This window comes from Rhipicephalus microplus, chromosome 9, assembly GCF_043290135.1.
Source record: "Rhipicephalus microplus isolate Deutch F79 chromosome 9, USDA_Rmic, whole genome shotgun sequence".
NCBI lineage: Eukaryota > Metazoa > Arthropoda > Arachnida > Ixodida > Ixodidae > Rhipicephalus > Rhipicephalus microplus.
Genome location: NC_134708.1, coordinates 82,615,040 through 82,641,675, shown reverse-complemented (window position 1 = coordinate 82,641,675; position 26,636 = coordinate 82,615,040). Strand labels below are relative to the sequence as shown.

The 26,636-nt window shown below is 46.9% G+C and overlaps 1 protein-coding gene across 3 annotated transcripts; it reads right to left on the bottom strand.

The window, feature by feature from the left end:
- Window positions 1–347: 347 nt before the first annotated feature.
- LOC142771967 (acyl-coenzyme A thioesterase 13-like) lies at window positions 348–26,433 on the bottom strand. 3 transcript variants are annotated; one of them, XM_075873988.1, is made up of 4 exons: window positions 26,301–26,433; window positions 25,600–25,781; window positions 4,794–4,975; window positions 2,876–3,185 (listed from the first exon to the last, which is right to left on the bottom strand). In XM_075873988.1, exons 1-3 carry the CDS (start codon window positions 26,382–26,384, stop codon window positions 4,837–4,839), a joined length of 405 nt encoding a protein of 134 aa, XP_075730103.1. In that variant the 5' UTR covers window positions 26,385–26,433; the 3' UTR covers window positions 2,876–3,185; window positions 4,794–4,836. The 3 variants fall into 3 exon arrangements, with proteins under 3 accessions (XP_075730101.1, XP_075730102.1, XP_075730103.1); XM_075873986.1 differs by lacking the exon at window positions 4,794–4,975 and having other exon boundaries at window positions 348–3,185; window positions 26,301–26,412; XM_075873987.1 differs by lacking the exons at window positions 25,600–25,781; window positions 26,301–26,433 and adding an exon at window positions 5,267–5,383 and having other exon boundaries at window positions 348–3,185.
- Window positions 26,434–26,636: the final 203 nt, after the last annotated feature.

Genomic DNA, 26,636 nt, shown 5'->3' with positions numbered 1-26,636 from the left:
TTGATTTACAAGATTCCTCTAACCATTCTGCTCTCGAGTATAAGACTTGTTTTCATAGTTTTGGGTTTAAATCGCTAATATCTGTACCAACTCGCTGTTCTGATAACGGCTCACGGTCATCAATCGATCACATCCTCACAAACATTGATGACGTCAGTCACGCTGGTGTCATTGAGAGTGACATCACAGATCACTTTCCTGTATTCCTATATTTTGAACAGGTCATCACTCGTAGCATTAATAATACGTCAAAAGTATCACTTTGATTCAGGCAAGTACTGCATGCTCATTGCCGATGAAGATTGGTCCAGTGTATATGCCGCGAATGATCCTGAAGAGGCCTTGACCAGGTTCTACGACGCTATTTATTCAGCAGTTGAGCGTTCAACTACATTGCAATCATCTAACAGACGCTACTTCGCCCCACGGTGCCCTTGGTTATCACAATCACTGATACGATCTCTTCGCAAAAAAGAGAACCTATATAAAAAGACGAAACGTCAGCCTTTTAATTCACGCTTGAAATCACGCTATAAAACTTACTCCAGCACATTGGCCACACTTTTGAGAAAGGCTAAACAAAGTTATTACGAGCGGGAACTGCAGAATTGTGGACATAACTCGGGGAAAAAATGGCAGCTTTTAAAGGAATTTTTAAATTCCACTCAGTCGCGCAGAAAAGTGACCTCTATTCGTGTCGACAACGTCACTCTCACTGCGGCCAGTGACGTGGCCAACGCCTTTAATGTACAGTTTTCCACTAGCCTTGCAGTCCCCCTCTCCTCAGACTATGTACCTCCGTTTTCTCACAGCCCTCAGTCGATGTTTCTTTTTCCTACGTGGGCTTCTGAAATTTCCTCAATTATTTCTGGATTAAAAACTACCGGAGCTGGGTTAGACAACATTCATTCAAAGCACATTAAACTTGTAAGATATCTTATAGCACCTATATTAAGCCACGTTTTTAACCGCTGTTTGAAGAACGGTGTTTTCCCGGATAAATTAAAAGTTGCGAAGGTAGTGCCAGTATTTAAAAAAGGTGATACCCTCAGTATGTGCAACTACAGGCCCATATCTGTCCTTCCCTTCCTGGATAAAATTTTGGAAAAACTAATTGAAATAAGAATATCTAAATATTTAAGCAAATTTAACATACTTTCTCCTTGTCAGTTTGGTTTTAGGGCTGGTCTTTCCACTGATACTGCAATTGCTTGTTTCACTGACAAAATCAGATCATTCATTGATAATGGTAACATCGCAGGATCTGTCTTCGTCGACTTTACTAAAGCATTTGACAGGATTGATCATTTCATCCTATTTCGCAAACTCGAGTACTATGGCATAACTGGTCCTGCATTAACGCTATTACAGAGCTTTCTTCTTAATAGGTTGCAGGTGGTCTCGGTCGATAATTTTACATCTAGTCCCCCCATTACAAGAGGTGTTCCGCAAGGTTCAATTTTGGGTCCATTATTATTTTTATTATTCATAAATGATTTACCACGTTGCCTTAATTATTCTTCTTGTTTACTTTACGCTGATGACACGACTCTCTTTTCTCATCACTTGGATTTAGCGACTCTCGTGTCAAGACTTCAAGCTGACCTTAATTGTCTTGTTGACTGGTGAAACTGTAATAGATTGTTGATTAATCCTTGCAAAACCTGTTTTATGCTTTTTTATTCACCAAACAAAAACTATCATTTATTCCTTACCTTAATGTGAACTCAGTAGTTATTCCTTTAAGTGATCATACGTCATTTTTAGGAGTTATAATGGACACACATCTGAAATTTCAGCAACATATCAATTCTGTTTGTAAAAAGATTTCGTACGGTATCAGGGCATTGGTCAAGTCACGAATGTGTCTTAACATCAAAACTTTTAAGGCATTGTATTATGCATTCATACACAGTCATCTCAGTTATTGCATTACATCTTGGGGTGATTCATATTCGGTGCACATTTGGCCGTTAAAGGTATTGCAAAAACAAGCAATTCGACTCATAACTTTCGCTTCACGTCAAGCGCCATCACATGAGATTTTTCGCCAGCTTGACGTATTACCGATCTCCCAAATGTACGTTTACAATGTGTGTGTTTTGTTTTTCAAAATTTTCCACCGTACCCTCACTATCGACATCTTTCCTATTACCTTGTTGGATAATTCCAATAATACTAGATTCGCGGTCGCCCATCACCTGTTATTACGTAAAGTTCGCACTAATTATGGAAAAATGAGCATTGTTTTTTCATCAATTTCATTATGGAATTCTTTGTCACATGATGTGAAAGACTTAATGCACATTCATGTTTTTAAGAGGAGATTTTCAAAGTCTCTATTAAACGTATAACTGCTAGATTTTGTTAAGTTTTGATATCTTGCTTTGTTTGTAGAAAAAAAAGTTCAAAATGTTCCGTGACTTGCTCTTTCGATATTCATATTTTAGCTTTTTCATTGTAATAACATAGGAGGTCCCGCCTTCGGTTTACTACCTTGGAACCTCCTCCTGCATACTTAATTACAATGTACACTTCTGATGCTAATAAAGAAACATTGATTGATTGATTGACTTCATGGTCGATTAATAAGACGTAGCGAAGCCTATCGCTTTATTAACGACGTCATATGTGACGTTGCCACTTGAGGTCACGTGACACCGAGTTTCAATTCTCAACAAACTTTGTCATTTCTGCTTGTCCTGTATTGCTTATTGCAGGGAAATTGGCTGCTAGTTTATATCCCATGCAAAAAAAAAAAAAGAGGCACGATCACGACGACTTGGGCGGTCAACACAAATGAGAGAGAAGGAAAAAAGGAAGACAGCTCTCGCCTGCGAGTCGTCTTGGGCAAATACATGGACTCTACAGTCGCTATTTATGTCCCAATCAACGGCGTAGTTATTTCGCTTGTGTCAAAATACAAAACACGACGAACAGCAGGACTGGGGAATGAGTCCACGCATCACGTCTCGGAAGAGGCGGCCGACGTGGAGCCGCTTTCAAGCTTGTTTCCGGAGAAGTCCATGTTGTTGAGCAGGTGCTTGGTGTGCAGGCCTTTCACCAACAGCCTGCCCGTCTTCTTGTTGCGGATGTCAACGGTGAGGAAGGCCGTGCTGCTGCCCAGCTTTGTGGTCGTCGCCTCCACGAGCACAGTGTCCCCGAGCACCGCCTTGTCGACGTAGCTGCGCAAAAAAGACGAGCCCATCAGATCAGAGAGAAGGCCCGGACTGTCTTGAGGTGGTTTTCGTGACCGATATTGTTATTTCGTTACACACATCTGCGATATTCTAACTTGAAACACTTAATTATTACTTTGTGTAGTTATATCACTAATTTCGAATGACTTGTGATGGAGCCATTGGTCAGCTTGCTGGTAAGCAACATGACAAACTTCAATGTGATCAAAAGGGAACACAATTGCAAGGATGTGCACTTAAGACATCTAGATTGACATCTGCTTACAGGCCTGTGTGCAACAGGTCTTTCTATACGACGAACAGACGTACACACACACGCATATAAAGCCACATTGGGATAACAAGGCAGCTTAACTGGCAGGAGAGATACCGTATATGGTGATAACAATGCAATTGTCTTGTGATACATTTTAATGAGCTCTTAATTAACAAAAAGCTGTTAAGTGGCGTTTGAGTTTAGTGGCCTCATTAAAGCAACACTGCGAGCAGATGTTCTACCACTCAGCCACGCGTCTGCTTGGAGATACACTTAAATAACTTCCTCTGCTTGAAAATACAGGGCAAAATAACGTCTGTGCCTCATGAACGCATGTGTCCTTCATACAGGCTTCGCAATACAACATGAAATATCACAGTAGTATTGCGTGGTACAAGCGTACATTTTCATCGGGCGTGGGAACATAGCATTTTCATGATAATTATGTTATGATTATCATGAACTAGTGGTTTAAAGCAGCCCGCCCATGAGAAAACGCACAGACGTTAGTGCGCGCATTCCCTTAAGACCATGTAGGAGGTGCCCAGCTGATTCAAAAATATTTCATGCGCGTAATCGCTCACGGTTTAAAGGATGCTACCCTTTCCACAAAATGCAGTCATATGCGAAAGTTTCACTGACACAACTCACTTTCAGCATTATCGATTACACCGCAGTAATGCGCGATCTAAACTTCTCGAGTAACATCACAAAACGATAACTATGCACTAAATGCTTGAAGTACCCATTAGCGACCGGATATCGCTGTCGCGCTCAATTCTCACCACCGTATTCAGAAACGCAGCTCGACTTGAACTTGACTCGCCACCGACTTCATTGCAGCACAAACGCGTTTCGATCACGCTGTCCTTAGGCGGTGCCAAGGCAGCACAAACGCACAGGCGCGTTTCAATCACGCTACATTGAAGGTGGTTTCAAGTCAAGTTCAAGTCAGGGAGCGTTTCTAAATACGGAGGTTAGTCTTAGCCTATAAGGGCCCCTTAGTTTTTTTGTTTTTTTTTTCGCGCGAAGGACGGAAAGTATAATTTGAACCCCACTTCTACACTGTCTAAGCAATCGCGGATTTGAATACCCACCAGGCCTAATATATCACATTGTTGACGTATCATGACTTGCATGTCATGCTGTGAGCATTCACTTTACGGAAGGAGCAGTATACTTATTTAGTTGAAATTTCGTACTTGTTATGTTATGTGGTTGGAATGTCCACAGGCTCTTGCGCGGTGAGCCGCGTAGCCCCTTGCCACACTCGCGGATGTTCGCGTGCGTCCCGACACGAGCTAGCGCGTCGTCATATGCAAATCGTCGAGGATCACCTCAAGTTCATGTCGACGCTGACGTTACGCACGTCGCGTAGCGTCAGGAGCGCGCATGTGCTAACCACGTCGACGAGGCTGGCGGAGAAACACCCCTGCATGGTTCCAAGGTTATTGAGCAGGTTGTCGTTGACGGTGACCTCTGCGGTGCACTTTCCTTCCCCTGCCGAAACGATGCGGACCTGTCAGGAACAGAAAGGGACGCCGAAGTTCTGGCTGAATGACCAGTACGAAGGTGACACTATAGTATGTCGTGCCTATTGTAGGCTGATGTGCCATGAACTTCATGCCTGAAATGTGAGTGCAGTGCAGTAGGAAAGCAGCAATGGAGCAACGCTTCATTAATCGTTAATTATACAAGCAAAAACTCCAAGCATACGTATGGACCCGTGTTTATGGTAGCATGGTGAACACCCTTCCGAATGATCTTGAAGATAGAAGAGCTCTCTCGTAAAATGCGCAAATATATTCACCGCTTCGAGGTGCCTCGTGAACGTCCCGCTTCTTACGACCCGCTGCAAGAGCTGCCGCAATCCGTCCAACGTGTACGCTGCCATCTTGTTAACTGCCACCGGTTTCGGTTGCTGTGGATGCTAAGCAGCTAAAGGGGAGGATGGCGCTAGGGGGTCGTTGTTAGTTTCGATATTCCTTGTGAGGTTTCTAAGACAATCCAAGACAAATCCAGCCTCTTAAAATAAATGTGTGAACCCGGAATATTTTTAAAAGGCCACGAGGCTAAAATCTAGCCGTGGCCCCAATCAATGCCTCAATTACACAAAATGCGATGTCGAACGCTATGTCTGAGTGGGTTGCGTGTGTCGAAGAGCTGGCCACAATGAAAACTCGTGATGTCAGAGTCGGAAGCACGTCATGATAGCCATAATATCGTGAAAATCAAGTGAGAAATTTTTACATGTTTACGAGGAAAACCCGTTATTTCGGACAAATGATACCAAAAAGAAAAGACGCCCGCATCTTCCCACGGGGGGAACTCGAGTAAAGGCGTCGCCGAGTGGGGGGGGAGGGGGGGCATTGCGTAAATGTTGGGTAAACGGGTATGGTTATGGAATGCGTATTGTTATTTGGCCTTTATTATTCTTACTTATTGAATGAAGAAGAAGCGTTGCCTTCAACGAGTGGTGGGACGCTGATGTGCGATCCCGTGCATACATATACGAGGTGACCAGTCAATGGTTGTGCATGCAGCTCGAGCAGTCGGTTTTTACTAGCAGACGCTGCCTGCGTCGGCCTTGCGAGGCGAGAGAGAGGGAGGCGGGCACGAGATGCAAGCATGCGCAACGAGACGCGAGGCGCGAGCATGCGCAGTGGGGGTGTCGACATCGCCACCGACGCACGACGCGTGACATCGCGCGACTGAAAATTCTCCACATTTAAAAAGTTTAACAGACTTACGACACTTCACACGCAAATAAAAGCACATTGACACGCTCAAGCTCCAGGTAGATCGTCGTATCGCCAATGGTTAATGCGTCTATGAACAGCTTGCCGTTATGAATAAATAGCTTGCCGGCACATGCATGTCGTGTGAATGAATGGTCTAATGTAGCGCCCTGTGGAGCGAGGGGTACCCATGGTTTGAATCCCTGGCCAGGTGCCTTGGAGATTTAAAGACGATAGTCTTTCTTGGGCCGCTTCAACGCGGAAATGTCTGTCTGTCTGTCTGTCTGTCTGTCTGTCTGTCTGTCTGTCTGTCTGTCTGTCTGTCTGTCTGTCTGTCTGTCTGTCTGTCTGTCTGTCGAACAATTGAGCACGCGGCAAAATTTTGGCCCCGTGCTCAAAGCCCACCTTTCTTGACCTTCTGGCTGTGTTCATACTTATTGTCAATCAAAAAGCAAGCGTATCTCAGAATCATACGGTGGTTTTGGGATTTTAAACGCCAGATATCAATCAATTAAAAAGAAAATATTACGCACAGGTGGAACAACAATACCTAAGTATAAGGCAGTGTGTTTCTTTGTTCGGAAAATGCATAGATACGTAATTCTAAAGACCGCAGTGCCAGTTACGCTGCGCTCACACTGCAACGCTACGAACGAAAATTCCCGCATATCCACGAAGTGAACGATGATTAAGGAGCTTGCTCTAGAGGCCAAATTCGGTAAACCGTGAATCCTCTGAACATATACTCAATCATCATAATACATATAAAGACGTTACACGAGAGTAGTTGTGGTTTGATTGCATATATATACACGTTATATAACGATGATTTTTTAGGGGCGAAGCTCCTTATAACGGCACCCGTTCGTCCCCCATAGTATGTAACAAGTATAACATTTCGACCTCTAAGGTGGTGCCGGTGAGAGACTTCTTCTGTGCGTTGTTGAACAATAAAAAATAGTGCTCAATGTACATGTCAATGGCTGCTAATGGGGAATGAGAGACAGGAGCATTCGGCTTTTAGTTAACGTGCAGGCTGCGATCACCATTAGCAGCCATTGGCATGTACATTGAGCACTATCTGACAAGAAAGGGTAGCTACGTTGTACTCGCTGGGTGTAACCTCCTTAGCTTTAGAAAGGTTTAGCGAGCGTTGAGCCGCAGTGCCATGAATACAATGAACTTGTATATACCATGAATGAACTCGGGGTGGTTAAAAATGGGAAGTAGATACGAAGCGCAACTGCTGCTGAAAAACATTTATTCACAGATGTTATTTACAGGGAGGGTGGGAACGGTCCTTAAAGGGCCGCCCAGTACAAACACTAGGTGAGCTCCCTCTTACGGGAGCCCATTGGCGTTGGCCGCGGCCCGGGCACGCTCGACCAGGGCCCGTTGGGCCGTCAGGTCAGAGCAGCCGAGCAGGGCTGCCTCCCAGTCCTCCCGCGAAGGGTTGGGTAGTGGGGTAAGGTTTGGGGTTTTTTGGCATGCCCACACCATGTGGAAAATGTCAGAGGAATTTTCCTCACAATGCGGGCACTTACCCGTACAAGCGGGGTCAAAGTGTTTCATGATTGCCGGGCACAATAGAGTTTTAGTATAAAGGCGAAGGAGGATTCGCTCCTCCGCCTTCGTGAGGCCCTTACAGGGTTTCGGATAGACGTTATGGCCGGATTGGTAAAATTGTGTGACCTCCTTAAAGGTGTAGGCGGGATTGGGTTCCAGTTCCGGATCGGTAGGGGACGAGGATGGTGCCCGGAGAGTGAGCGCGTGGGCGGCGGCATCGGCCGTCTCATTACCATCGAGGCCCGTGTGAGCCGGAGCCCATATGATCGTTCGGTGCGCGGGGGAACCTAGGTAGCTGCTGTCATGCAAAATTTTTAAGCACGGTACGGAATCTATCCCTGTTCAATATTGCGACAGGCACCCCTTGAGTCGGTGATGATGACCCTCGAGTCCTGATCTGCGGCGGCTAGTGCGATGGCGATCTCCTCCGCGTGCGTAATGTTATGTGCACGGAATGTGAGTCCGTTTATAACGGCGTTTTGGTGGACGACCGCAGCCGTGTACCAACCACCGTGGTGCGGGCCGGAGGCGTCCACGTAGAATACTCCGAATTTGTGGCCGTAGTGTCGAGCCAAGGCTTCCGCCCGCGCGAGGCGTCGGCCACTGTAGTCGTCTCGGGTCATGTTAGCCGGAAGAGGGCGCACGTGCAAGGAGTATCGCCAAACTTCTGGAATCCGTACGCGCTCTTCCGTGTGTATTGACTGATTGATGTGTAGCCGGGTAAGGAGGCGGCGACCCGACGGTGTTTTAGAGAGTCTAGTATATTGGTTTGTCAAGTGCGCCTCTCTCAGCTCCTTGAAGGTGTTCACCATTCCCAAGCCCAAAAGGCGCTGGTTAGAGGTGCTGACAGGAAGATCGAGGGCGCGCTTGTAGATTTTGCGGAGAATGACTTCGAGTGCATTCTCGTCGGATTTGCGTAGGTGGAGGTATGGAGCCGAGTACAGGACTCGGCTGGTTACGAATGCATGTGCCAGCCGCAAGGCATCTTTGCATCGTAAACCCCCGCGCTTGTTGGAAACCCGGTGGACCATCCGGCCCACCTGGTCCCCCACCTTACGCAATTTGGCCAATGTTGTGTCTGCTCTGCGATTTTTGTGTATAAAAAGCCCCAGTACTCTAATCTCATCGCGTTCGGGTATTGGTCCACTGTGAAGGGAGAGGTCGATTTTTGTGGTGCACTTTGGTGAGGGGCGTATGTGCACGAATTCCGATTTGGACGGGGAGCACTGAAGGCCGCAGCGACGGGCATAGTCATCCACGATGTCTGCCGCTTGCTGCAGGCTTGCCTCCATGTCTCCTGTCGAGCCGTGTGACGCCCATATGGTGATGTCGTCGGCGTACAGCGCATGCTGTATGCCTTCGACTTTCGCCAGCTGAGCGGGGAGTCTCATCATTGCCACATTGAATAGGAGGGGCGAGAGGACCGCTCCCTGCGGAGTCCCTCTCGTGCCTAATCGGTAAGGGCCGTGTTCAATGTCCTGAATCCGAATGTATGATTGTCGGTCAGTGAGGAATTGTTTAATATAGTTGAAAGTGTTTTGGCCGTAATCCACCTGTGAGAGATGTGTTAGAATAATTTCGTGGGTCACGTTATCAAAGGCCCCCTTCAGATCCAAAGCGAGCACAACTTTGTCATCCAGGGGATACTCGACTGGATCGAGGATCTCATGGTCGAGCTGAAGCAAGACATCTTGCGCGGACCGGTGTGGGCGGAACCCGAACATGGTGTCTGCAAATGCATTTTTGGTCTCCAGGAACGCGCACAACCTGTCGCGCACCATCGTCTCCATTAATTTTCCCACACAAGAAGTAAGGGAGATGGGGCGGAGGTTGTCCGTGTTAATGGCTTTGCCCGCTTTGGGCATGAAGGTGACCAGGGCGGTCTTCCACTCAATTGGTAGGCTTGTTTTACCGATCCAAATGGAATTTATGTAGGCAAGGAGCATGGTGTAGGCCGAGTCAGGAAGATTGGCAAGTAATTTCACGGTGATTTTATCCCTTCCCGGCGCCGTTCCTCGCCTCATTTTTGCTAGGGCTGCCTTCAGGTCGTGTAACTGGAACAGTTGATCCAGCTCCGCGTTCTCGGTACCTGCATACGAGTACGCCGGCCCTCGGGAGTCCTGCTGTGTGCATAGATATTGGTCTCGGAGTTTACATGCCAATTTGGCTGTGTCTCCGTCGAAGCTGTGAAATGCTCGTTGCAGATGCTTTTGTGTCTCTGTTCGAGTTTGCGTCGGATCAATCAAGGCGCGGAAGAGGCGCCAGGTACTCCGGCTGGACATTTGTCGAGCGGCCGTGTTGCAACGGTCCACCCAGTTAGAGTCAGCGAGCTGGGCCGCGTACTCTGCTGCTCGCTGGGTGAGCTCAGCGATGCGAATTTTGAGCTTTCGGTTGTGTTTTTGCCGGCGCCATCGGCGGACGAGGCTGTGCCGGGCCTCTCAGAGGTGAAGTAGATGGTTATCCACCGCCGGAGTCGCCTCGGAGAGTTTAATTTGTGTTTCTGTGGAGCGTAATGAGGAAACCAGTTGCTGGGACCAAGCATGGTATCCTTGCTCCTCAATGGGTGTCGAATTGGCGTATATTTGCCGAAACTTCGTGTAATCGGGTAATTTTGCCTCTCCGTAGGGTCTTGCCAAAGAATAGGTGCAAATGGTAGTGTTGAGTATGCAGTGGTCGCTGCCGAGGGTCTCTTCAGTGTTGACCCAATCCGCATACTGAATGTTTTTTGTGAGGGTAAGGTCCGGACATGTGTCCCGGGTCACGGAGTTACCCACGCGAGTTGGGTAGGCAGGGTCGGTGTGAAGAGTTAGGCCCAGCGTGGACATAAGTTCCGCTAATTTACGTCCACGTTTCTCTTCACGTGCATACCCCCAGAGTGTGCTGGGGGCATTAAAATCACCCACGATCACCAGAGGGTCCCTGCTTGCAGCCCTTAAGGCGCGGCTAAAAAGGTCTGCGAATGTAATGTTGCTTAGTTTCGGTGAGCAATAAATGTTTAGCACGTGCAGTGGCGGGTCCTGTTTACGCAGCGGAAGAAGTGTCACCATCACGTACGAGAAAGCTGGCTTAAGGTCGAGATCAACTAGGTTGGCCGTATAACTTTTGTGCACGCAGATGCAAGATAAAGGGTCCTGCTGAAACGTAGTATAGTTTGTGAGTGTGGCAGCACTCCCTGGCTCCTGGAGGGCTACCACAGCAGGAAGGTTTTGAAATGCTGCGAGGAAAAGCCGGAGGTTGGCGCGCTTAGTGTGAGCCTTAAAGCCCCGACAATTCCACTGGGTGATTTGGATGGGAGTGGCCGTATTCGATCGTGGGGACTTCCGAATTCTAAGGGTGCCCGCCATGGTCAGTGGAGTTAACGAGCGATTGCGGCGGCGGTGCTCCCGAGCCAGCACTCGCGGGGAGGGGGGTGTCCTCAATTCCGGAGGCGGAGCAGCTGTCATCATCCTCAAATTCGATCTGTCGTCGAAGCGTTTTAAGGTACCGGCCAGACACGTCCTTAATTGGGCCGGCTCGTTTGGTGAAACGAGCAACTTGTTGGGCTATCAGGGTAGGGATATTGTCTGTGATTTTAGCAATGGCGGCATTTACAGCCGCTGAGATTTGGGTTTCGAGGACAGTTATACGCCTGTCCATACGGACCTCAAGGGTGTTCACACGAGCCTCGAGTGCGGCAACCGCGTCTGCCGCCCCCGCCCCGGTCTCACTCTCCATTACCTCATCTGCGGGGGGAGGAGGAGGGGAGACTAGTTGGGTCTGTTTGGCCTCGGCTACCGCTAGTCTTTTCTGTAACGCTTCGATTTGTGCCTGAAGTTTGGCAATAATATTTTGGTCGGCGTTACGCGATGAAGAGGGGATGATAGGGGGGGATGAGGAGGCAGCTCTACCCGTACCACCCACCTGCTTTCCGTTTTTGACGGCGTTGGCCCATGGCCCGGCTTCGCCGCATGGTTGCGCCATCGGCTGCTTTTCGGTTCCTCCAGTAGGGGAAACGGGCTTGTCTATCTTGGCGACTTCCCGGCGTGGTGGCTCACTGGGAGTCTGATCTTTGCGTCGTTTCTTGGACGCCCTTTTGGACTTTCCGCCCTGTTGTGCGGCCACCTTGGAATTGCGGTACTTGGCCGTACATGCTCGAGAGTTTGTGGCGTGTGCTCCACCGCACACAGAACATACGGGTACACATTCATGAGGGGCCCGCACCCCCTCCTCCACAAGCGGAACCTGCTGTCCACACTGGCCACACGTATCCGGTCGTGGGTTGGGACAAGTGTCCATCCGATGGCCGACGACACCGCACTTGCCGCAGGCCGGGATCGTCCGGTAGTAGGGTTTGACGGGAATCAGCATTGTGTCGTAGTGAACAAAGCGTGGCTTCTCCTTGCCGGCGAAGGTTACACGCGCCTTGTTCGATGTGCCAAATTTACGCACCTCGACGATGGTGTCTGACCTCCAGCGTACGCTCTCTCGGAGCGTCTCCGTCGTATCTGTGTTGCGGACTACGATGACTCCGTGGCAGACATTGCTACCATCGTGTCGCAGGTACCCGTTGAGCAGAACCTGCCTGTGCTCGATGTTTACCACGAAGTCCCCGATGATTTTGTCCGCCGTGTCAGGGTCCGGGCTGTAAATCACGATCAAATTTTGCTCTCTCGATGGAATAACTGTCAGTGTCTCAGCTCGCTTGGGCCCGAGGTATGCCTTAAACGCAGTCCCGTACCAGTTCTCTGAGAAAGCATCATGCAATGAGATGCACTCTCGTGGCTTTACGACTATTACATAGTCGTCCGGACTCGGTTTCGGAAACGGGCGAGGCTTTCATTTGGTGAGAAACTTGCCCTTGCGTCCGACAGCGCGCGAAGCGGGAGGCTGCGTCTTGTCAGCTGGCGTGCCGGATGCCGAAGCAGCGGCGGACGCCGCCTTCTTGGTGTTGGCTTGCGAGTGGCGTTCCACCGCGTCGTTGAGAGCTTGGCTCTGAAACCTCGGGGAAGAAGCAGAGTTTGGCGTTTCGGAAATCGTAATCGTTTCCCACGTCATGGCATGCGGGTCGTATCCACGCTGCATGAGAGTAGCGTCCATGTTGCCTCGGAAAGCCGGTCCCACGCCGCCGGGCGTCGGCGTCGCCGTTTGGCTTAACGGCGTCGCCAACGCGGTCGGGTGATGATCGGCCGTAAAGTTGTCAAAAACCGGCCCACCTGGATGACACTGGTATCCACGTATTGCCTGTGAGTTGCCGAAACGATTGATGCTGGTCTTGACGGGGTACTGTGAAGTTGCCCGTGGTTCCAGCCGAAAATCAGCGGAGCCGAAACGCAGCACGTCCTACATCATCGCGCGCTTGCAGCGCCCCCCCACGAAGCGCAAGCCGTAAGAAAGTAAAAGCCGAATTCTCCGCCTCTCATTTCCCATTAGCATCCATTGGCATGTACATTGAGCACTATCTGACTGAAAAAGTTTGCTACGTCATACTCGCTGGGCATAACCTCCTTGGTTTTCGAAAGGTTTAGCGAGCGTTCGGCCGCAGTGCCATGAATACAGTGAACTAGTATATACCATGAACTCGAGGTGGTTAAAGGTGGGAAGTATACCCGAAGCGCAAGCCGTAAGAAAGTGTGCGTGTGCCACCTCTCGTTTAGTCCTTGGAATGTCCGCTGGGTGGCGGTGCTTCTATATAGGCAATATATGATGAAAAGATGCAAGATGGTGGTACCAGGTGGTACTTGGAGTGTTGAATTGATGGACGAACGGACACATAGACAGATGCATGGATGGACGCATGAACGGACGCAAGGGCGGCTGCATGGACGAACGCAGGGACGGGCGCACGAACAGACGCACGCACGGACGGGCTGATGGACGCATGGACGGTCACACTCACGTACGCATGGACGGACGGAAGCAAGAACGAATGGATGGACGAATTCTTCGCCACACTCTCCATATCAATCACTCCGTGGATATGCTGCCATTTTTTTTTGTTTTTGTTGAAGAACCACGCCACAGGCCCTTGCGCCAACCCACAAGCACGATACCAACCGCTGTCTTGGACAGCCATTCCCCTACACATTCGTCCTTTTGTTGCCATTTGATGGTGGGCTGTACCAGTTATATGCACATCGCGCGGCTCGCCGTCTGTGTAAAACACACATTGGGCTGTCGGCCGACGCGCATAGTCGGCACTCAAAAAACTGCAACGCGTGATATGGCACAACACAGGTGCGACACAAGAACCAATGCATATACTTTCCTTCGAAGATAGATCTGGTCTTCATACTTGTTGAAAGAGGACTGAAGATAAAATTCTAAAAGCGCCAATAGGTTTTCAACCGACATCCCCGCAGCATTTCGAAAAGCGAAAACCCAATTTTCATCAATGCACTGTTTACCTGCAGCGAACAATTCACGAAGTGGCACCACGCAAAGGAGCTCTTCGACGTCCACAGAAAAAACAAACCCAATGTCACTGTTGTCTTCAAGGAAACGGACAACATCAACAGAACTTTTAAGGACGAAGCTTCTTAAGGCGTGGGTCGGTCGTCACCTGTATGTATGCATGTATGTAGTAAACACTGCACAGGCTAGTATAACTTCACCCTAGAGCTCAACCCGTACTTGGGTTTCAAAATAAAAGTTCTGTCTCTCTCTCTCTCTCTCTCTCTCTCTCTCTCTATCACAGCATATCCATGGAGTGAATGATGATGAGTTGGGCGAAGCTTTGGAGGGTTTTATCAGCAAACCGTGAATCATCCGCTGGCCGCGTCCATTCGCTGTCTGTCTGTCTGTCTGTTTGACGCACGAACTAATGAACGCGATGTATCAAGTAGTAGTCGATGTGGTAGTAGTAGGTAGCCACCTCTCGTTTAGTCCTCAGAATGTCCGCTGGATGGCGGTACTTCTATATGGTGAATATGAGATGAAATGATGCGAGATGGTGGTAGTTGGGAGTGTTCACTAGATGAACAGACGGATGGACAGACCGATGGACGCATGGACGAATGCATGGACGGACGCAGGGACGGACGCACGCACGGACGGGCGGACGGAAGCAAGAACGAACAGATGGGCGGGAGCGTGAACGGACTGATGGACCCTTCGCCCCACTCATCATCATTCACTTCACCTATATGCTGTGTTATTTTTTTTAACGCGAACGAAGTCCTTGATAGCCTCCACAGATTTTTCATTGAACACGGTTTTTGGTAATGCGACAAAGCCGTCAACCTAATCTGCCTGCAAGACACACAAGTCATTCTCCATAAAAAAACTTAACCACACTTTCTAAAGTGTCTTTAGCAACACTAGGCACAGTCTTTTAACGTTCTTGGCAAGACAGTCTATGCATTGGTTCTTGTATCGCACCTGTGTTGTGCCATATATTTCCAACATCCTTCGATCGCGCTATACATTACCATCTGAGTTGCACTAACAATGGCATTGCCCTTAAGATTTTTAGTTATGTTGACAACTTTTTAATCCTTTCTAAGAAGGGCCCAACCCAGCTATATGAGTATGCACTATAGTGTGTCCTTGAAGACTTCTAAAATAATGGAAAAGGACTATTATTTACTTCTGAACGCCCACAAGATGATAAGCTTCACTTTTCGGACCCGCAGTTGAAGTTTAATGACTGTCACGTGTGCTGGGCATACTACCCACGTGCTCAGCAGGAGATGCTTCCCATACAAATAGGCTTATTCTAAGACCATAAAGAGAGGCATAGCAACACTCTTTTTAGGATTTGCGCTTCGGAAGTCGTGCCTCCACAGTGTGCAAGATTGTTATGATCTGCAATAGGAGAGGCTTATTCTGGGTGGTTTCCCTGGGTCGGTCATCGTGTCTGTTGCTGAGACGCTTCTCAAGAAGATGAAGCACGGCGACTCAAACGATCCTGCTAAGTCCCTGGTGGAATTGTAGAGGCAAGCTGCGGTCCCGTACATGTGCAAGGTCACACACAGCCTGAAAAAAGTGGCTAGTCGGTTCAACGTTCCGTTGGTTGTCTTGGCCCCGAAGAAGCTCGCTCAACTGAGCCGGCGCACCACATGTGTGAATCACACGGGGGGCTGCCTTAAAAAAAAACATGAAAAAAATGGCAGCATATCCACGGAGTGAATGTTGGAGAGTGGGGCGAAGCATTAGTCCGTCCATGCGTCCGTCTGTGTGACCGTCCATGCGTCCATCCGCCCATCCGTGCGGGCGTCTGTTCGTGCGTCCGTCTGTGCGTTCATCCATGCATCCGAACCTGCGTCCGTTCATGCGTCCATCCATGCATCTGTTTGTGTGTGTCCGTTCGTCCATCTATTCAACACTCCATGTACCACCATCTCGCATCTTTTCATGATATATTCCCCATATAGACACCGCCATTCAGTGGACATTCCAAGGACTAAACGAGAGGTGGCACACGCACACTTTCTTACGGCTTGCGCTTCGGGTCTACTTCCCACCTTTAACCACCTCGAGTTCATGGTATATACTAGTTCACTGTATTCATGGCACTGCGGCCCAACGCTTGCTAAACTTTTCTAAAACCAAGGAGGTTACGCCCAGCGAGTATAACGTAGCAACCTTTTCCTGTGAGATAGTGCTCAATGTACATGCCAATGGCTACTAATGCGGATCGCAGCGTGCACGTTAACTAGAAGCCGAATGCTCTTGTCTCTTATCCCCCTTAGCAGCTATTGGCATGTACATTGAGCATTATATTTTATTGTTCAACAAAGCACAGAAGATATCTCTCACCGGCACCGCTAGTGATTGATTTCTTCTGTGCTCTGTCCGTGTTGCTCCCGCGGGTGGAGAGACCTTATAGGCTGATAGCCTAAGGCTCCTTAGGGCTCAGAAGGAAGGGCAACGTGTTACACCCGCGCGGCCATCTTGGGCCAGGTTGGACACAACTTAGCTCACCGGCACCGAAGTACCGGCTACCCAGGGAGCACCACGAGGAGGTGTGTGTCAGAGCCAATCAAATAAAACAGACCTGTATTAACAAATATAACATTTTGACCTTGAAGGTCAAAATGTTATACTTGTTACACACTACAACGGCTACGAGGGATGAACGGGAGACGTTATAGAAAGCTTCGCCCCTAAAACGTTTTGTGAAGTGTGCCAACAATGCCGTGTACGAAATTCCCGTGTCCTGCGGCAAAGTCTACATCGGCTGGACAGGGCGTTGCCTCAATGGCCGACTCAGGAGCCACGAAAGAAATCTTATTAATAAGAAGACGTGTCACCTTGTTGACCACTGCTTGACTTGCCTGCATTGTGAACCTCGATTTCGCTGTGCAAAAATCCAAGGCAGAAGCAGAGATAAAACGGCCTGCGATACGCTGAAAGCATTTTTCATTTAAAAGACAGGTGGAGAAGGTGTAAGTTAAACCTCCATCGCGCTGAACACGGCTGAATTTCAATTTCTTTCTCGTCTGGTTCAAATTTTCGGGACTGTTGTGGCTGTGCCTGTGCGCAGGGTGTTGATATATAAAGGTGTGGATCTTTTTTCAATATCGCTCGCCCACAGTTTACGCTCATTCACCTTGTCTGCATATCCTTACTCTAGCTACACTTTGGCTTTACGCTCTCCCATAGTAGAGTACCCAGTACTCTAAATTGTTAACCACTTTTTCTAAACACACCATTCATTTCATCGGATTTACCATGGGACGGCTTTCAGCTCTCCCATAGTAGAGTAGTACTAAGTACTCTAAATCGTTAACCACTTTTTCTAAACACATGTTTCCCCTACCTCCCATAGTAGAGTACCGTTAACCACTCTTTCTAAACACACATCGGCTAAGGGACTGCTGAATGCTCTTCCATAGTTGAGTACGAAGTACTCGAAATCGTTAAACATTTTTGCTAAACACACAGAAACGTAATACTTATGCATCTTAACGCAGAACTAATCATGCTGGGAGAGGATGTTTTCCTCCGACGCTGGTCTACGTGATTTATTATCGTATATAACAACAGAGTGTATATGCTTTTCCTCCCCTATTGAGGAGGTGGGCTAGAGCTTGTACCACTGTGACATCACAGTGTGTATTTTTCTTTTCTTCTTTAGAAACATGTCCTTTTTGTGCAATATTGTTCTTGAGCGCGAGAGCAAACTGTCCTCACAGGTGAATGAAAAAACATCACCCTACACTGTGAATGACCTCTCCTTGTTTGTTCATATAGCCTTACTGTTTAGGTTTAATCATCTCGATGTCATGAATGACCTGTCTTTGTTGTACAGTTTTTGCATTGTGCGTCACTGCATACGCTATAAATTCTTTCGCTGTGTAGAACAGCTTGCATTGTACATACGCATTGATCACCATTGTCCATTTTTCTGTGTGCACATAAGCCGTGTAAGATATATCCGGAAATAAAATTCTCTCAAACGTCTCTCTCATAGTTGAGCACGAAGTACTCTAAATCGTTACCTACTTTTTCTACCCCCCCCCCACCTCTCTATTTGAACCAACTTCAGTTCTTTATTCTTTATTCTTTATTAAAAAAAAACCTTACAGGCCCCAGAACAGGGCATTGGGTAAGGGAGGGAGGAATCGGAATGGTACAGACAGGTAACGAACAGTTTACAGGCAGGATCAGTGCAAGAACAACGAAAAACTATATATATATATATATATATATATATATATATATATATAATTGAACTCACATTTTAGGCTATACAGGGCGAGGTAGTTCAGGAGATGCTTACGCCTGTTCATCTTGTCTGTCTCTCTCATAGTTGAGTACGAAGTACTCTAAATCGTTACCTACTTTTTCTGCCCCCCCCTCTCTATTTGAACCTACTTCAGTTCAGGAGATACTTACGCCTATTCATCTTGTCTGTCTCTCCCATAGTTGAGTACGAAGTACTCTAAATCGTTACCTACTTATTTTACCCCCTCCCCCCCTCTCTATCTGAACCTACTTCAGTTTAGGAGATGCTTACAGAATGGCTGTATGCTCCCCCATAGTAGAGTATCTAGTACTCTAAATCGTTAACCACTTTTTTTTCTAAGCACGCATCTGAATGATAGTGTATAGGTGTTCTTTGGCATCTGTATGTCGCGCTCTCACGATGGTTTCTATGACGAAAGACACCCCTCCAGCAAAAGGAGCAAGCTCCTCAAAGCTGGTGTTTCCTACGCTTCGTATTAGTATAGTGTCTAGAACACACAGGACGTCGTGTCAAATAAACTACTTCTTCAAAACTTTAGTGATTATATTGTGTATGACGAGAATGCGTCAGCCTTGCTATTTCCAGGGCGGAACAGGAACGGTCGAGCATCCTGGCCCTGTCGTTGGCGTACTGGGCCTTCATGATTTGATCGTCGTAAGCCGGTGATCTGGTGAGCCTTTCGAAGTGGTCACGAGTAATACCGGGCTCCAGGGAACTAAGGTTGCACGGTGGGCTTGTTGGTTATTCATGTTGTTCGAGGTATAGCGCCTCCAGGACGGGACAGAGAAGAAAACACAGAACACATACACGGCGCTATGTATGTGTTCTGTGTTTTCTTCTCTGTCCCGTCCTGGATGCGCTATACCTCGAAGATTTCCAGTGAACCGCAGCCTCAGAGATTGTGTTCTGATGTGCACGCATGCTTCTTGCAGGCTTTGTGCGTAATTTCTATTTCTTCCGCTCCGTACCACTCCCTGATTTGAACCGACGAACGATTTTGTTTGTAGTTGTCTAAATACGTGTTATGCCTTGTGCTATGTTTAAGGTTGCGTGGAGGTGCGGATGAATTCTGTTGTCCAGAATCTCCAATAGAGGTGTTTAGTGATTTCATTGTACGTGGTCACTATATTATTTGTGGTCTGTTCCTGTAATTCAACGTAGCTTTCAGTTGCTATTGTGGGATTAATCATAATTCTATCAAGAATGTCCTTGCCTGTTTTAGTTGAAGAAAGTCGCATTACTTGTGACGTTCTTTGTGCTTGGGCTATTTCAGTTAGGGTATTGTAAATACCCAGGTCTCACAGGCTGCTTGAACTAGTGTGCATGGCTAGGCCAAACTCTTTCTTGACTACTTTCCTGATAGCGTCCAACTTTTGTGCTTGAGCCCCGCCGCGGTGGTCTAGTGGCTAAGGTACTCGGCGTCTGATCCGCATGTCGCGGGTTCGAATCCCGGCTGTGGTGGCTGCATTTCCAATGGAGGCGGAAATGTTGTTGGCCCGTGTGTTCAGATTTGGGTGCACGTTAAAGAACCCCAGGTGGTCGAAATTTCCGGAGCCCTCCACTACGGCGTCTCTCATAATCATATGGTGGTTTTGGGACGTTAAACCCCACATATAAAACTTTTGTGCTTGACTTTGCGACGAGTCATACGTTGCTGCTGAATATATGACATGACTGTGGACAAAGCAGTTGACGAGCGGCCGATATTGTCTTCCTTCTTTCCTTTGTGTTTTCCTGCGATTCTTTTGATTATTCTGTGCACGCTCTCTGATTTGAGAATATTCTTTTTAGGTGCTGCGTTGTACTCTTTTTTAGCGTCGATAAAATATCCCAGGACTCTAATCTCGTCCACTCTGGGGATTTCGTCCCCTTGGTGGTGCATGATTTCATCTTGCATTCGGAGAGTGGTTGCCAGTAAGCTTTTAGTCTTTCCACTTTTTTTTTTCGGTATAATAGTAGCTCCGATTTGTGTGAGGAGCATTTTAGCCCCGTGGGCTTTAGGTATTCCGCCCCCGTTCTGACTGCTTGATCTAATGCATCCTGTATTTCTTTGTTCAATACTTCAGACCTTATACAGGTCCAAGCAGAGTGGGGGAATAAACAACAACAAAACGAAGCAAACACAAATATAGTTAATCCAATTTTCACTGATCCCAATGTGTTTGAAGGCTACAAAGAATCATTCCAGTCTGTGACGGTGCGTAAGGAAAAGAAAATTTAAATAAACCGGTTCTCGTAAAATAAGGTATAAAAGAATTAGGATGATAGTGGCGAGTAAGTCTTGATGTTGACAATCAAAGATAAGGTGAGTGGCTAATGGCTAGTTACTGATTCCAAAGCAGGTAAAGAAATCCGAAACGGGCAGCTTTTCATCTTAGTGCAAGGCATGGAATGTTAGCCTGCATTAGTTCAGTGGGTGAGTCATACGGAGAAAATGTTGAGTAAGTAAGCCTGACAGCTTTTCTTTGCACATTCTCTGAATGCTTATTGTGGGTTTTAGTAAAGGGGTCGAAAACAACACATGCGTAATCAAGTTTTGGCCTAATTACTGTGTTATAAGCAAGTGATTTTATAGCTGGAGGAGACTGTTTGAGCTTATGTGTTAAAAAGTATAATTTGCGGTGTGTGGAAAAACAAATATTATCTATATGTGTATTTCACGATAAGGTATTAGTAGGAGTGGCACCTCAGTATTTGTAGAGCTCTTCCTCATTCAGTGGTAATGAGCCTAGCCAAAAGGGAAGGGGAGCTTTTTCGCGAGAGAAACGAAGACAGACTGTCTTATCAATACTAAGTTTCATGGCCCATGAGTTACATCATTCGGAATGGTTAGCAAGAGCAGACTTAAGGTGGTGCTGATCGTTGGGTGAAGTGATTTCATGGGACAACACCCAGTCGTCTGCAAACAATCTAATTCGAATGCTGGGATCACTGACAGTAACGATATTGTTAACGTACAGCAGACACAGTAATGGTCCCAATACACTCCCTTGAGTGATCCCGGAGCCAACCGGAAGATAGCCAGGCTGGCACTCGTTAACTTCCACACACTGGGATCGATTAGTCAAAAGCTCCAAAGTCATGTGGTCAAAATTTTCGGAAGTTCACTTTTGCTGAGTTTTAAGATTAGTTTGTCATGCGAAACCTTATCAAAGGCTTTTGTAAAGTCCAGAAATATTGCATTTGCCTGTCAATATTGCGTTTGCCTTTCTTTTCCGTGTGAACACCAGATGGCGAGAATATAAGCATAAGCAGTGTGTTGAATATAAAACCACGAACAACTGCAGTTTTATTTTTTTTCTAAAACATTTGGTGAAGAAACCCATAGATCTGCGCTATCCAGACATGTAAGTGCGTGCGTGCGTGCATCTGGAGGGTTGTCAAGACGTAGGTGAGGTGTTATAGTCAGTGCCTCGATACTCTATTTCCGAGGACGAATTGGCTAATTTCCTCGGAGCATTCGCGTTTCCCAATCTTCCGTTTTTACTTTGGTGAGATATACCCACTACCTATCCTGCCATATAACCTTTGCAGACAAATACGCGCAGCAGCATTATATGCACCGCTTTGATGGTTTAGACTTCTGTGGCGTGTGAATCGCAAGCGCGCTTCTTTTGTATTTTATTGTACGTGGGTTAAATTATTAAGATCCTTAAAGGAAGTCTATCAGAATTCCTCAGGAGGTAAGTATGCAATTACCAGTGCCTTACTAGTGCTTACATTCGTTACCAGTGCCTTACCAATTACCTTACCGGGGCTTACATACGTTGTAGAAACGTGGAGGCTCAAAAAAGTGGGCAAAAGGAAAATGTGGCGAATGATGAAATAGTGGTTTTATAGGAACCGACGCGTATGAAAAATTGAAAAAAAAATGGGCATGGGTAGATATGTAGCGCGAATGCAATGATAACCCCTGATCATTATTAGTACTAGACTGGATTCCAAGAAAAAGTGAGATTGAGAAGATTGCGAGTGTAACGTGACAGCAGAAAACATTGTACAGGGTTTAATGGTGGAACACGGCAAAGGCATTTACCCTGCAGTGAATGCAGCCACTTAATCTGCTAATCCTAGACCTACATATGTCCCCCGGACAGAGTTTTTTCTCTCCCCTGAATAATGGCTCCATCCTGCCCTTCCGTTTGCACTCGGTGCTATCTCAGTAGGGAGATATTTTCAAGCTGTACCATTTGTCCACTCTTGACATGTTTTATCGTCAGTTGTGTCCATGCATAAAGCACCGGTATTAAGTTTTCAGTGAGATCGGACTTTCAAAATTTTCAAACACAGCTGTTAATCTGATAGGTAAGAAGTCAGGTCAAGTGCTTAGCCGCATGCGTGACAACTTTGATAAACTCTTCTGTAAAGCGTGGACGTTCCATGTGCGTGAACATTTAGGTCGCATGCCCATCGATTTTACGCGGACAAATACACTGCAATAACGATATTTTTGTCGACAGCTTCTCGATAGAAACCACTGGGTAAAAAAAAAGAGTTGTTGGGGCCGTAGGCAGGAATTATGGTGTCCTTAAACGCACTTAATAAAAAATAAATGTTTTAAACTTCCCACCCAATTGAAAGACGTTTCCGAAGCATGTGCGCATGCGTCTACTACCTTGATACATTCCGCTACGTGTGTTACCAAAGTTGACGCGAATGTGGTCTTCTGACCCAAACAGCACTCCGTTCTGACGGAGCTGTCAAATACCCGGTGCAGCGTTTGACTCTTCTCTATAGTACGCAATTAATGGCGAGAGTGAAAACAATATTTCAACGAGTGCTCGCGATGCCATAGAGTTGCATTAACTGTATAGCCGGCGCAGGTGGTTTCTGAATGTTGAAAGAGCAATGCAGCCGTCCAACATGATGGAACATAGAAAAAAAGTTTGCTGAGCTGAAGGTTCCCGTATGCGGCGGAATGCGCGCAGCATATACAGGCAGAGTTAGCGTAATTGTGGCGATGTCCTAAGCCTTCACCACGACGTCTCGAACGTTTTGTTGCGACGACACTCAAGCAAACACGCGTTAATTCAACCCCTGTTAATTTGAACAGGTTTTTTTGGTTCTGGCAACCGTACTTACGGTTTTACGGCATCAAAATATCTTCAATGCGGTCATATTTGGCTGCAAATTGGTCTATTCGGACGATGGCGTGAATTGCTGATTATGCGACGCAGGGGAGTGACCATGGCCTCCGATGTGGCCGGGTAAACCCGCCGTGCACCATGGTTGAGAACATCATCACAAATTTTTGTTTGTTTTTTCACTTTTAACAACATTTACAACAACAAAAGTTTCCACTTTACGAGAGCACATAGGCGGGCAAGACTCTATTGTGGAGCTCACTCAGATTCACTCATGAAATATATTCTGACCTTTGGGCTCACTCGGACCCAGGCCCACGAAAAATTTCCCGAGCTGAATTCACTCGAACTCACACTCACGAAAATTTTCGTAAGCCGAACTAACTCAGACTCACTAAAACATTACTCACTCCAACTCAGACTCACGGGTTGATCTGAGGCTGAGTGAGCCTGAGGTAGTCGACTCATAGAGTCCGTCAGCCTAGAATTAGCTTCTTCGACCGGGGTGTCAATGAAGGCTTAAACACCAATATCTAGCGCAATCAGTGCTCTTTCTGGTGTCGTTTGACATTAGTATCTTAGAAAACGAGTTTTGAGTGTTTTTACAGCAGTAAAACAATTTTTCTCGGAAGAGATAACAGCACAAAATATAATAATCGAGAAATTCCCTGGAAGTGTTCGCGCTGGGAGATCAAGGCACCCTCCTCCCCCAACGTATTTCACGCATCTGATTAATGAATAGTGATACTATCGGGAATACATGTGAGTAAATGTGAGTGTAAACGGGAATCCAAGTAAGGCTGATAGTACTGCTGAAGATGACTAGATAAGACGATAGGTCGCCAAAAGCAAGTGGAACTCGGTGAGACTCACTCAAGATGCATATTGTGTGCTTTGGACTTACTAGAACTCAGAGCCACCAGAATTTTCCTCAGCGGAACTCACTCGGACTCATCCTGACGGGAAATTTCTTCAATAGGACTCACGCCTTCATCTGAGTCTGAGCGAATGGACTCATGAGATGAGTTCGCCGAACTGTGCAAGAAGATACGCTCAAGCATATAATAAATCCTGTAATATTTTTTATCGCAATGGCCTTGATGCCTAATTTACGAGTGAACACCCCGAAAAAGTCATTTTTGTCAACTTTGCAACCGTTTCTTTTTCTCTTAAAGTTTGTGTGCATATAGGTTGAAAATATTTTTGGAAGGTACTATTTTGACTTGTAAAAGAGCTCGAAAATTTTGCGACTGAAGCAATGCTGTTGTTTCTACAAAAAGTTGCCTCAATGCGCGTGTTTTATTTTTCTTCTTTGCAAGGCCTAGTTAAATGCGAAAATTAATATAAGGCTTGACTTGTGGCTTCACGTGAAAGAACGATGACACTAGTATGCTTGAAAGCAGAAATGTGCTGCTGGGGTACCCAGTATCAACGTTCAATACGCACAGTTCATTCTTACCTAACTTTTCCTCCTCGTCTTAACATTCAAAGGGTGGTCATGCGAGGACATCTTTTTTTTTAACGACAATACTTCATTGAACTCACTCGCGCATAGTGACCTTCCAGCTCAATTTTATGCCAATGGAATCCCCGGTGGTCGAATTTTGGGCCGAGACGTTTGTTTTGGAATAACCATACACGGACATTCGCATTTCGTGGGGAGTAGTGCTGGGACGTTGAAATTTAATGCTAGTTATGTCATGTAGTTTAAAATTTCTAGAGGCAAAGTCCTCTTCCGCTTTCTAAGGACAATAGGCTTACGTGTGAACGCCTTTGATTGGCACATAATACCAAGGCAGCATACGCGTCAGCCCATGTACTGACAATTTTCTCCTCCCTTTCCCTTTTGTTTTCTCTCTCTCCCTCTCTCTCTCTCATCTTTGTGCCCCCTTTTCCTCCGTCGTAGGGCAGCTAACCAGGCATGTGCCTGGTTAACCTGTCTGCCTTCTCTCTTGTTGTTCTTTTTCTCTTCTAGAGGCCCGGCGCACCAAGCAGTATTTCGCCACGACCCTGAATGCTCGCCTATTGCGTGCCGACCCAATCTGGCATGTCACGGTTCGCTACACGCAAATCGTCCAAAGTTTACCTCATGTTCATGTCGACGCTGACGTTGGCCACGCCGCGTAGCGTGAGGAGCGCAAATGTGCTGACCACGTCGACTATGCTGGCCGAGAAACTCCCCTGCATAGTTCCAAGGTTATTGACGATGTTCTCGTTGACCGTGAGTTCCGCGGTGCATTTTCCATCCGCCGCCGAAACGACGCGGACCTGTCGAGAACAGAAACGCGTCCTTCACACAGGCCCCACAATACAACGTCTAATATCGCAGTAATGTAGCGTGGTATAGGCGCTCGGGCTTCAAAACATGTAATTATGATAACCACTTCACGTGGTTTAAAGCCGGCTATCCAATGTGAAATGCACACACGTTACTGTATACGTATCCACGTAGTAGGTGCCTATAGCAAGCTCAAAAAGATTTCACGCGCATATTTATTCGTCGTTTAAAGTATGCTATCCGTTTCACATAATCCAGCCATACGTGAAGCATTCACTGACACAAGCCACTCTCAACTTTACCGATTACATCGTAACAATTCACAATTTACTTCTCGAGTGACATCATATAATAAAAAGTGTTCACTAAGTGGTTGAAGTTCCCACCATGGACAAGATATCACTATCGCGTCTCTTAAAGGCGAAGCTTAAGCAGCCCCCAATTTTTTCACCATGTTCAGGCCACATCAACTAGAAAGGTAAAAGCGTAAAATGCGCAAATGTATTCACCGCTTCCAAGTGCCTCGTGAACGTCCCGCTGCTTACGACACGCTGCAAGAGTTGCCGCACTGCGTCCAACGTGTACGCTGCCATGTTGTTTACTGCCGTTCGTTGCTGGAGGTACTTAATTATAGCAGTGGTTAGCAAAGTTTATCGCCCCGAGATGGGGCTACACGTGGCCGCACTTTAATCGCGGTGTGCGTGCATATGTACGCAGCGGCGATTTTTTTTCTCTCTCTCTCCGCAAGCTGTGCGAGCTGCTTGTCAGCGAATAGAATGCATTGACTGCGGCATACTTGTAAAAAATGCAGTGCTGGTAGTAACGCGTTAGAAGTAACGTTGTTA

Bases quoted from the DNA above. Each gene is read 5' to 3' on its own strand.
- LOC142771967 (XM_075873986.1), bottom strand. From the start codon at position 26,384: ATGGCAGCGTACACGTTGGACGCAGTGCGGCAACTCTTGCAGCGTGTC. The intron at 25,782-26,300 runs GTGAATACATTT...TGTTCTCGACAG, and splicing joins TCACGAGGCACTTGGAAGCG to GTCCGCGTCGTTTCGGCGGC. The intron at 3,186-25,599 runs GTAAACTTTGGA...TTTTTTGCGCAG, and splicing joins AGCGTCGACATGAACATGAG to CTACGTCGACAAGGCGGTGC.